Below are 14,671 nucleotides of genomic sequence, written 5' to 3' on the forward strand. Positions count from 1 at the left end.
TAGATAAGTAGAAAATAAAATAAAATGTGTGGTTTAACCATTAGGCAACACAATATACACCGGAGAGTCAAAATGATCTGTCCTTGAGAGTAATTAAACACTACTTCTGTTATATAAAGATGACCTTGCTTTCAATACTGTCAGGTTAACAAGATGTAAAGGTTGACCTTTGAACTCTTAATGGCTGAAATTGCATAGTTACATTTCCTAAGGAAGTCCACCTCTTTCCTCTTGTTTCCTTTCCTTTTCTCTCCTCTCCTCTCCTCTCCTCTCCTCTCCTCTCCTCTCCTCTCCTCTCCTCTCCTCTCCTCTCCTCCCCTTCCTTCTTCCTCTTCCCTCCTCTCCTTTTCTCCTTGACACCAGATTGCAATCAAGCAGCAGTGCTTAGCAGTGCAGGAAATGTTGGAAGCCAGCTTAAGGGGAGAAAGAAAAATACTTAGCGGTTGAAGTGGAGACCATCTTCCACCAGGTCACTGATTAGACTAACCCTCAGAACATTTTTGGCCTGTCAAAGCAAGCTGTTTGTGTGTGCGTGTGTGTGTGAGAGAAAGAGTCTGTTAGGTCCTTTAGTTATTCACATCACATGATAACACAGCTCTGCAAAAGTGAAGGGAGGTTACTTAGTTTGTTTTATGATTGTTTAGAAAGGGACAACTTTATAATTTAATATCTTTTGAGCCCATCTTTGTAGAAAGATTTGTAAAAGTAATTTACAACGCAGCTTTCAAGTGAAAAGTCCTAGCATCTAAGCATTTTCAGGTATATGTCATTTTTACTGAATATAACTGTTACTTATGTCTACGTAGTTTTAGATAGTACATTGTAAACCGATCATTTCTACGCTCTCTTCATAACACCGTTCTTGTACACCAATATCAAATGCTTTATTAGATAGTAACTTTGAGGAATTTGTCCACTCTTGTCTTCTACACCTGCATCTTTCACCGGCTCCTCAATCGCTGCCTATCTCCCTCACTCCCAAAAACATTACAGCACAGCCATCTCAGCAGAGACTGAGCTCTGCTTCAGAGAGTCTGCTGCACCTGTTCCTTGCCTGGAGTGTGTCCTTATCGATTGGATAGCCTCTGCCAGGCCCTCTGCGTGCATTTGGCCTCAGCACTGCTTTCCTCCTGCCAAAGAGCAGATGCCAAATTAAGCAGGCCTAGCTTGGACAATAGAGTGGAAGGGAAATCCACAGCCCAGCAGAAAGTAAACAGAAACAATAGCAGTTATCGGAGCATGTCCCCATATGTGCATTAGGATTTTACTTTTGACATTTTGACATTAAATGTGCAGGTCAAAAAACGGAGTACTGAGACTGGTTGCCGTGTACCATCCTTTAGAAAGACTGGTCCCCCTCCCGACCCCACTGCTGGCCTGCTTTCACACTGGCCTCGAAGATCTAGGCCCAAATCTCCATCAGCTTGGCTCAGCGTATGGATTCCTGTCTTGTGCTTGTTTTCTCTCTCTTTCACAAACACAAATGCAGGGCTGAAAAAAAATACGCTTTTAGAGTACAAGTTTCACGACCTTATGTGCTTTTTGTGCTCATATTTGTAGTTAACAACAATACAGCCATATCGAGGAAGCATTGTAGATCCATGTTTGGGCTTGGATAGCGATCACGCTACATGCATTTCATACCCAACATGCCCAGTTGAACTGTGCCTGGGTTCACCTTTGCAAGCCAGCCAGGGTTGCCCTTAATTTTGAAAGATATGGGGCAAAGCAAACAACTCCCATTCAAATATATTCATTGTATTTTACTAGATGCCTTATAGATAAATTTTCATCGCAGTGCTCATATAACTGACATAAGTTTATAGCCTGCCTGGAAAAGGAGCAATTGAGGCTCTATGTGCTGATGAATCTTTATATTTTAAAACTTAAAAAAAAGAGTTAAAAAAGACAATTTGGTCTGTCCCGTTAGCTTTTTGCTTTGAACAAGGGAGCTTCCTCTGATTAAGAAAGAAGCATGTAATTGGAAAACTTGCTGCAGGTGCCTTAGAGCTCAGCAGAGGGATGGCATGATTATGCAACTGGAAAGCCAACAGGGCTGAGCAGGGATGTGTCTGCATGTGAAGCATTAGCTGTAGATCGTGGTGCGGGTCCCTGGCAGCCATTTTGAGTGAAGCTCTATTAGTGGGGGTTGTTTTTGTGTATGTGTGGTTTTTTTCGTTTTTAATCTTGAAAGTATCGCTACTTTGAAGTGCTCCATTCTGTCTTATCAGCAGACTTGAGCCACTCGCCACAAGCTCTGGTTTTATGTGTGTGTGTGCTCTTCAGCCATAGGGGTGGCATGTTATCGTTGTATGCAGTTCCATTTAGCGCGTGTGCTACCATCAAACCTAGAAAGCGTTTGGGCCCCCAGTCAGATTCATTTTGCCTTTACCCCTCTAGATTCATCCTTCCCCACTGCTCAGAATAGTGTTTGCATGTGTGAGGGCACGGATGCAGTAGATTTTCACTAAATCGTCTCACATTCTCGATAATGTAATAGACACTTCATTCAAGTTCTGCAAAACTTCTCCCTTAATTCAAGTCCCTCTTTGCTTCCGTTTCACTCTGCCTCTCCTTCTTGCCGCCTGTCTGCCATTTTTTTTCTGACAGTGTGGGAAACTTGCCAGGGGAAGTTCGTTTTCCCTCTCCTCTCTCCTCCCTGCCTTCTACCTTTTGTGTTGTGGATTTACGATCCCTCTGTTTACCAAGTGAGAAGTCAACAAGAGCATTCTCTGCAACAGAGCAGAGGCAGCGACAGGCAGTCTTACCCACACAGAAAAACATCACGGCACACACAAACACACTCGCACACACAAACACAGTGCCTGTCTGCATGTCAGATGATCATGTGCTAGCATCCCAGGCTGACTGACAGCATCTCTGTGGCCCCTCCAGCGTGGTGACAGATGACAACTTCAGGAACAAGTTTACTGCCACCCTGCCATTGTCTCTGTCTCACCTTCCCCTGGGCTTGCTACAGGTCAGAAAAACAAATAGAGTAGAATAGAATAGAATAGAATAGAATACCAAATGTTCTTCAGATGGAGTTTGGCAATTGACATGAAAGTGTAGATGCATTTCAGGCACTTCTGAGATTAAGTGTTTATTCTTGTCCGAGGAAGCAACAGAGAGCACAACTACGAGCCCACTGGGTCCATTAGTAACTGATCTGTTGCTTTCAGTTATATTACGCGAGCTTCCTCATCAGATGGAGTTTGCACAGTAGAATTGAATGAGATTAGAGCTCGGCAATTATTTGATCTTATTCATCAGTGCAACTGTAATCGCATTGTTGCACAAATATGTATTATTTGAATGACTGATTTAAAGAAAGTTAATTCAATTTTAAAAAGGAGCGATTGCAGACCAGGCTTCAGCAAATTGGTCAGTTTAAGACGCTGAAGAAAATCTTGTTTCTTTTGCACAATGGCCATTTTTCATCTCCTGGTAAGCAAAGGCAGGTAAGGTAGTGACTCAGGTTTGCCCTAAAAATATATATGTGTTAAAATATGTCACCCACAAGCATGTGCAAGGCTTAGATACGTGCAAAATCCTTAAGTGACGAGCTTGTACTAAATTTGTCAGCGTGTTTTTGTGGCACCAGTTTTGGCAAAGAGCATAGTGTTTAGGTTAGCTGACATCATGAAGTTGTCACGGCACATTTCCTCAAGGTTCCCTCGGTTTCGATGCGGGGAGATATGTCAGTCCCCACAACTGCAACCTCTAGCCTTCTTTCTTCATAAATGTTTCATGGACCTGTTATGTCATGCTCCTATAGTTCCCTACGGTCTCTTACACAGCATCCTGAGTGATGGCGGTGATGAATTCATAGCATTAGAATGTCGTTTTTAGCCAAAATGCTGCAAAACAACAAGGAAAAAGAGGAGAAAACTAAAAAAAAAAGAAAACATAGTGCAGTGCACATTTAAAGTAGTGCTGAGAAAGGCTACAAGATGTCTCAGATAGTGGAAGAAAGTTATGAGTGAGAGATAAGATCGGGTGAAAAATGTTAAAAGAACAGCTGAGGAAGGAAGGAAGGAAGAAAGGAAGGAAGGAAGAGAGATAGAGAGCGATGTGCTGTGGCCCCTTACCTATGATGCTTGCAGACTTTTGTGTTACCTCACCCGGAGCTGCCAGCCAGTGTGTTTGCTGCCCTGTACTGGAATGACAGCAGACATCAACCTCAGTCACGCACACGCACACATGCACACATGCACACACACCATTACTCTTCTATTGTTGTGGCAGAGGCCCTAATGGAGCTTCCCGTTTGAGTCCAGATAGGCACACACACATACTCTGTCTCTGCTTCATAAGTACACACACTCATACAAACACACGCAGATTGACAGCTAGTCCCTAGGCCACTGCCGCCACGCATGATTGATGGCAATGTTCCGTGGAGAATGCATGAGGCAGGGCGGCAGTGATTCAGGAACGGGGAGCAGCACAGTTTAGGTACGGAAACACTCCATTGAGTTGTGAAGGAACAGAACAGAACGTACAGGAGGAGCGGGATGTAAGATGGCTGTCAGTCAAGCAGACAGACAGAAAGGGAGGAAGACAGAATGATGGAGAGAAGCACAGCCCGGTGTCTTTTAATTAAAGTGAGAAAGAAAAAAAATCCACAGGAAGGGACAACTTTAGTTCACAGGAAACAATGTAAACACCCACTCCATTCAACAACAACCCACACACTCGCACTTTATTCTCCACTCACATCTACCCAACAAACCCCCCTACCCAAAAACAAGGAACAAATTAAAATAGACAACATTTATTAAAACAATGCAAAAAGTAAAGCAAATTTTTTCCACAGTCCATTTATAACTTAATGGGTTGTTTCACTTGTTATTACGTCTATCGCGTAGGTTCACTGTCTAATTCAAATCAGTGGAAAATTAATATGAAATTAAAATCAGTAAGAGCTAAACAGCTGCCACACACACACACGTGTGGAGTTATATTTAGGCTCATGTCAGACTTGCACGTCTTCAGTGAAACATCTGCAACCCTACAGTGTCAGTGACCACCGTGTAATACGTATTATGACCTAAGGCAAACCAATGAGAAACACAAGTCTCCTGAAAATTTTGAAATCAATCATTTTAGCACGAAGGCAGTTTTTAAGCTTATTGTTATTATTTTTTAAACGGAAAATTTTTAAAGAACCCTGTTAACCAGAAATCAGAAATACGAAATGTTTGAAGGCACGTGCAGCTCAGTCTTCTCTAAACAGCTTTTTGGTTATCATTGCTTTGTGTGTTAAAAAAAAAAGTCTACAAGCTGACTATTAGAAAATACATATTTGTGTGGAAGAAAGTAGCATAACGTGAAATTGAAGAGTTCATATTTGAGTTGCCTTGTGATCTGTGCTGTGTGTGTTTGCGTGTCACACACTGTGGGATTTGAATAGCAGGGTGAAGCCAGAACACATTTTTAGAATCTTCTATTGATTTTTGTTTAGTAACTAAGTTGTAGCTGAATCTAAAAATACCAGGTGCAAAAGTGCAATATTATTAAATTATTACAGTGTAGTTTGGAGACAAGGCAACTCACATAATGTGGAATATGTAAACTTAATAGACAGATGTCTGTAATTACAATCTTCTAAAAAGTGCTCTTGTGTATATTTTACATATACAAATATGCTCAGCTGTATAGTAAATGTGCGGCGGATGAGACTAATCTGTGCTTTTGTAAAAGGCAAGTAACAATTAAGCTTTAGAGACTAGTCTCCTCCAGTGTACGGTATTTAACTGTAAATCAAATTAAAAAATTGTTCATTTCTTCATATCGTTTTTTAATCGTGCAAGACTGATCTTGCAAAGAGAGTGAGACAGACTGGTACAGCCTCTGCATCCACAATGGCACAGACACTTCACCAACATACTGTACGCTTCCCATCATCTCATTCATTCATTCTTTATTTCTGTCCCCTAAACAGGGTCAATGTGAATAATTGAACCTCTTTACAATTAAATATTGACAATAGAAGAGTGTGCCGTATGCATTTAAGTGGCCTTCCTACCTCTTGTGATGTCATAGTGCTATGAATCATGCATGCCACTGAAAGAATGTTTTTTCTGCCAGGTTAAGCAGCAAGAACCATTAGTTTCCCCAAAGGAAACACAGATGCAGGGAAAAACCAATCACTGGTCTTGCTTTGAGCTGGAGAGTTGCAGTTTATACACTGAAACTTTTTCACAAACCCAACTTTGCCACACACGTTCAAGTTTGTTCTGTTATAAGTGTTGTTGGCTGAACTGTTTAGAAACATGTCCTGCAATTGATGGTAATAAATAGGACTCGATAGTAGGAAACGACCCCACAAAGATCTGGCGCATGACCGCACTGACAAGGATGAAACACTAACATTGGGAAGTCATCAGAAACATGAGCTACTCCCTGTCAAAGCTATTTGGCACCGTGTAAACAAATCCCTGCAATGTGTTTGTGTCCGTTGCTACATTATTTATGCTTATTTGATTGCTCGAATCATTTGGTGCTAATGCGGATGGGTCTTTTAACACTGTACATCTTATGTTTTTTATCCCATGGATGAACCTTGAAGGCGTAAGCCCTAGCCTCCAGGGCTCACAAAACCACCTGTAATCTAATACTGTGGGGATCCACAAATGTGCATAGCACATATTTTTCCTTCTGGCTTTTCGTTGAAGAACTCATGCTTTGTGTGTTTTTGTGAATTTAACCAGTCTCCTCTCTCCTAGACTTTCGCCCACCTCCCATAATCCCCCCAAACCGAGGAGGGGGACCAATTGGTGGGGGAGGTTCCTCTTCATCTACCAGCCGTGCCGCCACCACCACACGGTCTCCCCCCTCCTACACCACTCCAAGGCCTCTACTGACTACATCCCCTGGTCAGCGGTATCGAACAACCACCACTGTCCGCCAGCCCATTCTGGTTCCTCCTGGAGGTTCATCGTCTGACAGCAATCAGATTCCTGACACCAATCAGAAAGTTGGGGGTCGATCCCCTCCAGTGCAAGTCCCTCCAGCACCCCCACAGCCCCCAATCCTCCCTCCTCAAGACTTCTGTAATCCAGTAGTGACAGCCGACATATCGTGGCCTCGCACACAGCAGGGCCAGACGGCCAAACAGCCGTGCCCTGTAGGGACACTGGGTAAGGAGGCCAAATAGTTTCTATCGCATAAACAGTTATACATGGTAACAGTGTGTGTGATAATCTATATATTACTTTTTTTTGTTTTTTCTCCTACCAAGTAATTATTGGAAAAATGATATAACACTCACACACATACACAACACTTTGTCAGGACAAATATTCGTGTTTGGGTCAGTTAATACACACATCAGTAATGATTCACCAATTACACACACACAGGCAAACACAAAATGCTTAGCGAACCCTAAGGAGCTCAAGAGTCTTCCTTTCTCCTTGTGAATGTCAGCGCTGTCATATTATCTCCCCTTTGCTTATCTTGCAGGCGTGGCTACATACATGTGCGTAGCTCATTTGGGCCACTGGGATACCCAAGGCCCTGACCTCAGCAATTGCACGTCACCTTGGGTCAACCACATCATGCAGAAAGTAAGTCTGAAAGCTACCCCCAGACCTCGTGGCTCCTATCAAGCCCCAGTTTAAGCTTAGCGCATGATGAACATAGTTCTGGAGCAATTTTTCTCACGCATGAAGGGGCACTGGTCACAGGGAAAGATTTAGGCCATGTATCCATCCTCATTTGTTAACCCTAACTCGTGTTAGAGATTTGAGGGATATGCCATAGCTGTAGGAAAGAGGAAATGTTCAATAGCATCCCTAATTCACAGTGGGCTCTTATCTTAAAAGGGTAGCAGACCTCATGATAGGCTTATTTACATACAGTGCATCATTTTTTTATGGAAAATGCATTTGGTACTTACTTATACTTTTGCTGCCCCATTTTTTATGACAAAACAGAGAAAATCTGAGGTGCTAAAACAGGAGTTCTCTCTATAACATAATGCTTAGCTTAGTATATGCTTAGTATATTGCAAATGTATTATTTTTTCTATTCCTTGTGTCTTTTTCAACTTCCACTCTTTTGCACATACATCTCTTCCCTGCCGATCCGTCCTCCCCCCTCCTGTTACTTCTCCATCCGTTGTTGCCTTTTCCTCTGTCTCACTGTGTACTTGTAATGCCCTCACAAACTTTTTCTACTTTCTCAAACTTTCCCTTTACTTCTCACCTTTTTGTTTTATTTGTTTTTTTTTCTTTACTGCCATCCATCTCTTCTTGCACATTGTGACTTTCCCATACCCTGTCATCCACTCTGACATGCAGCTTCGGTCGGGCGAGACGGCAGCAATTGTAGCCAGGGAACTGGCAGAGCAGACCAAAGGACTTCTGCATCCTGGCGATGTGCCATCTACAGTGCGGGCCATGGTCCAACTAGTCGAACTGCTGGACGTCCAACTCAGAAATCTCACCCCTGGGGGCAAGGACAGTGCTGCCCGCAGCCTCACCAAGGTACTGTCTTGAGAAATAAGAGGTAAATGTAGGGCGAGTGAGTGAGTAAAATCGACGTTTTCTTGCAAGCGTTAGGATAGAGGGGTTTTGCAGTTTAAAGGCAAGTAAATTAAGAGAAAGAGAATTGAGAGCGAGGGAGACAGAGAGAGGGGAGCAGATAGAGGGAGTCTTTGATGTTAACAGTAAGATGAAAAGCAACAGTTGTTAGTATTTTTGCCTTACGCTCATTCTCAGGGGTTAGGAAAGTCTCTCCGTGCAGAGTTTGATGAAGAGCCATACATAAAGCTGTAGATTTCAAAATGATAAATAGCTGCTTTTAGACAGTATTTTATCTTCTTCTGTGTGTGGCTCTTTGTAACAAGTTTTGCTCGACATTATGGCTGATAGATAACTGCTTTTAGTCTTTGGCATAGTTCCTGAACTCTTTTCAGAGCAAGACCCAAATTTAATAAAAGTCCATCTCAGGCCACGAGGAGTTATTCTCATTAAAACATACGGACATGTTTTACGCCGTAGCTCGTTGTTCTAATGAACTTCAGGCTTTGAGCTATAACTCCGAAGACGTTGTTGACAATTAGGCTCGAGCGCTCACTTTGGGATTACGTTAATGGAAACTCGATTCCAAATATGCAAAGGATCTGTTTTGTTATGGCTGTAGATAAATTTAGTTCTGCGCCATGCAGGCATGTAGGCATTCAATTAAAGTGTGTTAAATCACGGGGGAATGGTTGACTGGCTGGCTTGGCTGCCTAATTGACTGACTGAGTGGATGCTGGACTGTTTCTTGATTGTCTCTGCTGAGGTCAACGGTGATAGGCGGGGTTTAGCCACCGGACTGACAGCTGCTGCCACCGCTTTGGCAGCCACTGCCTTTTTTATTTAGCTTTAGCATCCGAGTCCCTCTGTCGGTGTTGTCTTCCGCTTTTCCCCATTTACCTCTTATTGTCTCACTATCACACACTTTAAATCTCTTCTCCTTCCTCTAAGTAATTCATTAACATGTGGGAAGTCGATACATACTGCAGCAAGTGTAAGTGGAATCAATTAATCTGTGTTTTGCTGTTGACCAAATGGCCTGTTAACTGTTAGATATGTAGAGAGGAAAAAAGCCCTCCATTGAAAAGGAAAAGTGTTCCTCCTGATTTCAATAATGGACCAATTACATATAAATCTAACTGAGTAATACGCTAGCATATTATGCAAATATTTGTTTGGAAATCAAATATGACCAATGACGCACGAGTGGCACAGTAATTAATGCCATCAATTCACTTGACAGTAGATGCACAGAATGAGTGGGGGGGGGGAGAGAAATGGAGGAACAGAGGAAATTATTAAGCCAATCTGGAAGAAAAGAGGAGAAGAAGAATAGAGGGGAAAAAGCATGAAAGGCAATTAGAGTATAAGGAATGACAAAAGGAGGCGAATGAGGAGAATAACAATATATTTTAACCATCAAAGCCTTTTTCATGCAGTAGTAATGAAGTGGGTGTAACTGTCTTTGTGTGTCTGCGCGTGTGTATGATTGAGAGGTGTTATATCGCTAACAGCTGAATTGTTTGAATTTGCAGCTTCAGAAGAGAGAAAGGTCCTGCAGGTTTTTCGCACAGGTATTTCCGTTTCCCGGTATGGTTGATTACTTTGCCACACCACAGTCCCACGTGTTTTTCTTTTCTTTTTAACGCTCAGCATGTAATCTAGCAAGCAAGCTTTTGTGTTTGCGTGTGTACATGTGATCACACATTACAATGCTGCAGTGTAGAATTCGAATTCTACGCTGCAGCATTTGTCCAGTGGTTTGCAACCCAACCCTTTGAAGAGGGCGGCCATTTTAACAGGGGGGACTACCCACTTGTGTCTCCCGGTAAAGTTTTAGTCTCCTCAAAGGGTTTGCTGACATTCTTTTGTTTTCAGCTTTAATTTTTTTTTCTTGCAGTCAGAATCGATAGTACTGATAAGAGGCCATGATCAATATCAATAATAGCTCATCTATTTCGCAGTTCTGTCTGCAGAATTGTAAACAGGCCCGCCTGAAACCAAACGACTCGCTATCCATCTCCATTCAATGAAATGCCCTCTGTGTTGGTGCATCAGAAAGAAAGAACTGAGTATGATGGATATGCTGTTGCATATTTGTTGATCACGGCCTCGCTGCCTTAGAAATAATAGAGGCTTTATGTTTGTGGCTCAGTATTCATTTCATGTTTTCATTGCTGGTCTGCTTGTATTGATGTTTGTATGTGTTGACGCCATGGGCCGACACCGCTAACAAAACAATCTACCATCATTTAGGCATGTTTCTGGTCAGCTAAAATCACTTTTCAGAACATCAAAAGGACCCCACCTTCCTCATCAATGAGCTGTAGACTAGATAGACTGCAGTCTCGTTTTCTCTGTCGGCACCCCTGACAAACACACACACACACACACACACACACACACACACACACACACACACACACACACACACACACACACACACACACACACACACACCAGTGATGGGGTAGCTCTTTTTCTCCTGATGCAGGCTTTTTTCCCACTCTCCCCCTGAAAAGTCTTAACGTCAGCACCAGTCAGCAATGTCACATCACAGAACATGGTTTAGGACTATATGCAAGCTGACACACACAACTCACACACGCACGCACACGCAATATATAAATATATTTTCAACAATGATCTTGTGCTGTCACATCACAACCGTCAGACTTTTTGATGTGTCTCCTTAATCCAATGCAAGTGCCATGTTTCAGAGAGCGGCACCATTTAGACAACTTGTTACAGGTTAAAATCAAAACCACCACACACTTTGGGTTCTGCAGGGGGCTGGGAGTGATCGATTATATAATTAGCCTTAGTAATGTGAAACAAAATTATACCAACAGTCCCTTACTCTGCCAGATAGAAATGCGCGTGATTAGGGATGTGGTGTGGTGCTGCCCTCTTCTCGTTAATTATCTACAGCACTAATTGCCAAGTGAGGAGAGTGGGCAGGAGGTTTGGGTTCTTAATAGAGACAAAAAATAATTGAATTCTCTCTCTCCTTTTCTTTCTCTCTCTGTCGCTCTTTCTCCTCCGCTCTCACTCTCACACTCCATCTCTCCTCCTCTCTCACTTCGTTTGGGGAACTGGGGACTCGTTTCATGTATACTAAATTGGCAATTTATTCATGATGAAGTTGGTGGTGTGGAGAGGCTTTGATGCTTTAGGGTGGATTGATGGAGGGGGGTAGAGTCTGTAAGGTAGAAGGGAAATGAGAAACAGGGAAGGAGGGACCAGAAATTAAACAGAAAAAGAGAAGAGAGTTACAGAAACAGCAATGTGAGGAAAAGAGAAAAAAAAACAAACCCCAAACAATGAAGGGGGCAGTGAGAAGACAGCGATGCTCAATGACAATGTCTAATTTGCCCTCCATTTATGGATGGCAGGTCAGAACATGGCATGCTGTGAATTTAAAGCCTGATTTAGCTGCAAACTCATCCTGTCAGGGAAGACAAACTCAAACAACAACTGACAGATAAGCCTGCTTCTCTGATGAAAACATTTTCAAAACATGCACCTTCTCAGAGCTCATCCAAGCGAGTAAAAGGGGAAAAAAAAAATTCCATTCTTTTCTCTAGTCTCACATCTTTCCGTGCTTCAAGACGTCCTAACTCTTTCAGGTTACATGTTACCGTGCATGAGTGTGCACATACTGTACATCCACGTGCACGCGCTCGAGCGTGTGCTCGCGATCCCCTTGTGTAGCTCGGAGTAGGAGACCAACCCAGCTCTAGTCTGTCTTGCTGCTGCTGTTTACGCTGGATTACCCCAACGCTTCAAAGCATTTCGCTTCTGCCCCATTTACTGGTGTGTGCATGTGAGTACGTGCATGCGTGCTGTGTATATGTGTGCACGCATGCACTCGCCTACCCTGCAAATACGTGGCCTCACACACGCACACATTCACTCATACACACACACAAACGAATGACACTCTTATCTGTCTCTGCAGAGTCTCTCCCCTCTTTGAAGACCCCTAAAAAAACCTGTCTCTATTTTAGCCCTCAAGTCCTTATACTTGTGCGGATAGAAATGTCACCAGAGCTTACAGGCGCGCACACGCACGCACACGCGCGCACCCAAGCATATATTCTATCTCTGACTTTCTGATGCTGAGATGTCTGGACCTCAAGGAAATCATACCCCTTCTTCTCCTTACCTATCTTTCTCCTCTTCAGATATAATCTCGGTGCCAGCGAATTAAATTAAATTTCATTGAAAAAAAAATTATATGAAATTGAAAATGCACGATAATCAAAAGTTCAATAAAAAGCAATGGAAAGTTTAATGAGAGTAGAAAAATGGGGTTATCTGAAACACATCAAAGTGAGCGGTTGGGAGAAGCACCAGTCGCGTGAATGAATGAAAAGCTGCGCCATTGCATTCATATCTGCCATGTCTACAGGACATCCTCTCCACTGAGCATCTCTCTTTGCCTGTTCGGCTACTGTACAGCAAGTGGAGCAGAATGATGCACTACAAGTCTTCTCTTAGCTACTTGTGCACACACTCAACTGAACACACAGCCATGAGAACACATACGTTACATGCAGCATGTATCTCAGTCCCTTTTAATATGTTTCTACACCATATATTTATGAGATATGCACATACACGTTCCCACACTCGATGCGACAATAAGGCAGCTGAAGAAGTTAAAAATCCTTTTCTCATAAAGCACAGATCACATACAATTCTGATTGTAAACAAACTTCATTGCATGGTTTTGCTGCCGGGGCAGCACAGCAGTGTGGCGGTTAGCACTGTCACCTCACAGCAAGAATGTAATGGGTTTAAATCCAAGCTGGGGCCTTTCTGTGGGGACGGTATGTTTTCACCTGTGCCTCCATGGGTTCTCTCCAGCTATTCTGGCTTTCGTCCACAGTCCAATGATATCCTGAGGTTAATCTGTGATTCTAAATCGGTGTGAATGTGTGAATGTGAGTGTGACTGACTCCTCTGTGCTCGCCCTGCCTGTTCCGGGTGTACCCCGACTCTTACCCAACAACAGATGCGATAGAAAATAATACAAATAGGCAAAAGTAAATAGCAAAGTATAAAATCAAACACAGAAATAACTAACAAAGTTATTAACCTCCTAGGACCTGGCGTCCACATATGTGGACATCACATTTTGGATTGTCTAGACCAAAATACTACATTTTGCTCTGCAAGGGCCTGATGTCCACTTACGAGGACATTATGCTGGCACTGTTCTATCAAAATATAAAACGAATGTCCTCATATGTGGATCTCATTTTTCTCAGAGACAAAATCAGGTTAAAAAAAAAAAAAATCTGGTAATTCTTTGTTTTTACATTCATCAGGTCCCAATCAGCCCAAATAGCAAAGAGAAATTGAAAATGCATGCCATGAAAGAGTTCGGGTCTCAGGAGGTTAAATAAGAAAATGGATGGATTGATGCATGAAATTTCAAATATCGTTTCTATGGATATGCTAAGGTAGTTTGTTGCAGATCATGGCAGTATCCCTAAAAAGAAGTCAGATGGAGCGGGAAGAATACACTCGGGAAAGAAAACTTCCTGCTTTAGCTATGACCACAATGCTTAGTGTAAGATAGAAGTGCTTCTGATTTTTGTTTGCACAATGCACATGCATTTTTAACATTTTTGTCACTGCTGTTTTAGATATGCTCTCCAAAAAGGAAGAGTCTAATCACTGAGAGATGTTTGAAGGGTCTATCTGTCGATATTTGCAAGTATCCAACAATTTTAAGATTAATCATTTAATTAACAAACTAATAACATTTTAAAATGTTAGAAAAGTGTACAAGTGTGAAAAACTGAAAAGCTGAAACCAAAGAATGTTTTGCTTCAAAAAATGGCTCGAATGATTCATTGATTATTGAACTACTTGCTGACAACGAGTTAATCGTCTCGGTATTAGCTTGATTATAATCAGCATCATAATCATTTAGTTGACTGCTGGTGTTTTTCCCCATCTGGTTGGTACCAGATTTTAATACTTTAATGTCTTAAATGTGGATTTCATAACTAATGGGAATTAATGGGCAAAATAACTAAGAAATTTCTCTTTGAAAGGAACTGAAGCTTGTAGTTTCTTGTCAAAGTATCAATGAGTGGATATAGAAATACATTTGCTGGTTTACA

The 14,671-nt window shown here is 42.2% G+C and overlaps 1 protein-coding gene across 1 annotated transcript in view; it reads left to right on the forward strand.

The window, feature by feature from the left end:
• adgrl3.1 (adhesion G protein-coupled receptor L3.1) overlaps positions 1-14,671 on the forward strand; it is an 87,919-nt gene that overhangs the window by 38,543 nt on the left and 34,705 nt on the right. The window contains 4 exon segments of the mRNA XM_026170822.2: positions 6,732-7,145; positions 7,471-7,574; positions 8,310-8,495; positions 10,067-10,105. Coding sequence (XP_026026607.2) covers positions 6,732-7,145; positions 7,471-7,574; positions 8,310-8,495; positions 10,067-10,105 — 743 coding nt within the window.

This window comes from Astatotilapia calliptera, chromosome 6, assembly GCF_964374335.1.
Source record: "Astatotilapia calliptera chromosome 6, fAstCal68.1, whole genome shotgun sequence".
Taxonomy (NCBI): Eukaryota; Metazoa; Chordata; class Actinopteri; order Cichliformes; family Cichlidae; genus Astatotilapia; species Astatotilapia calliptera.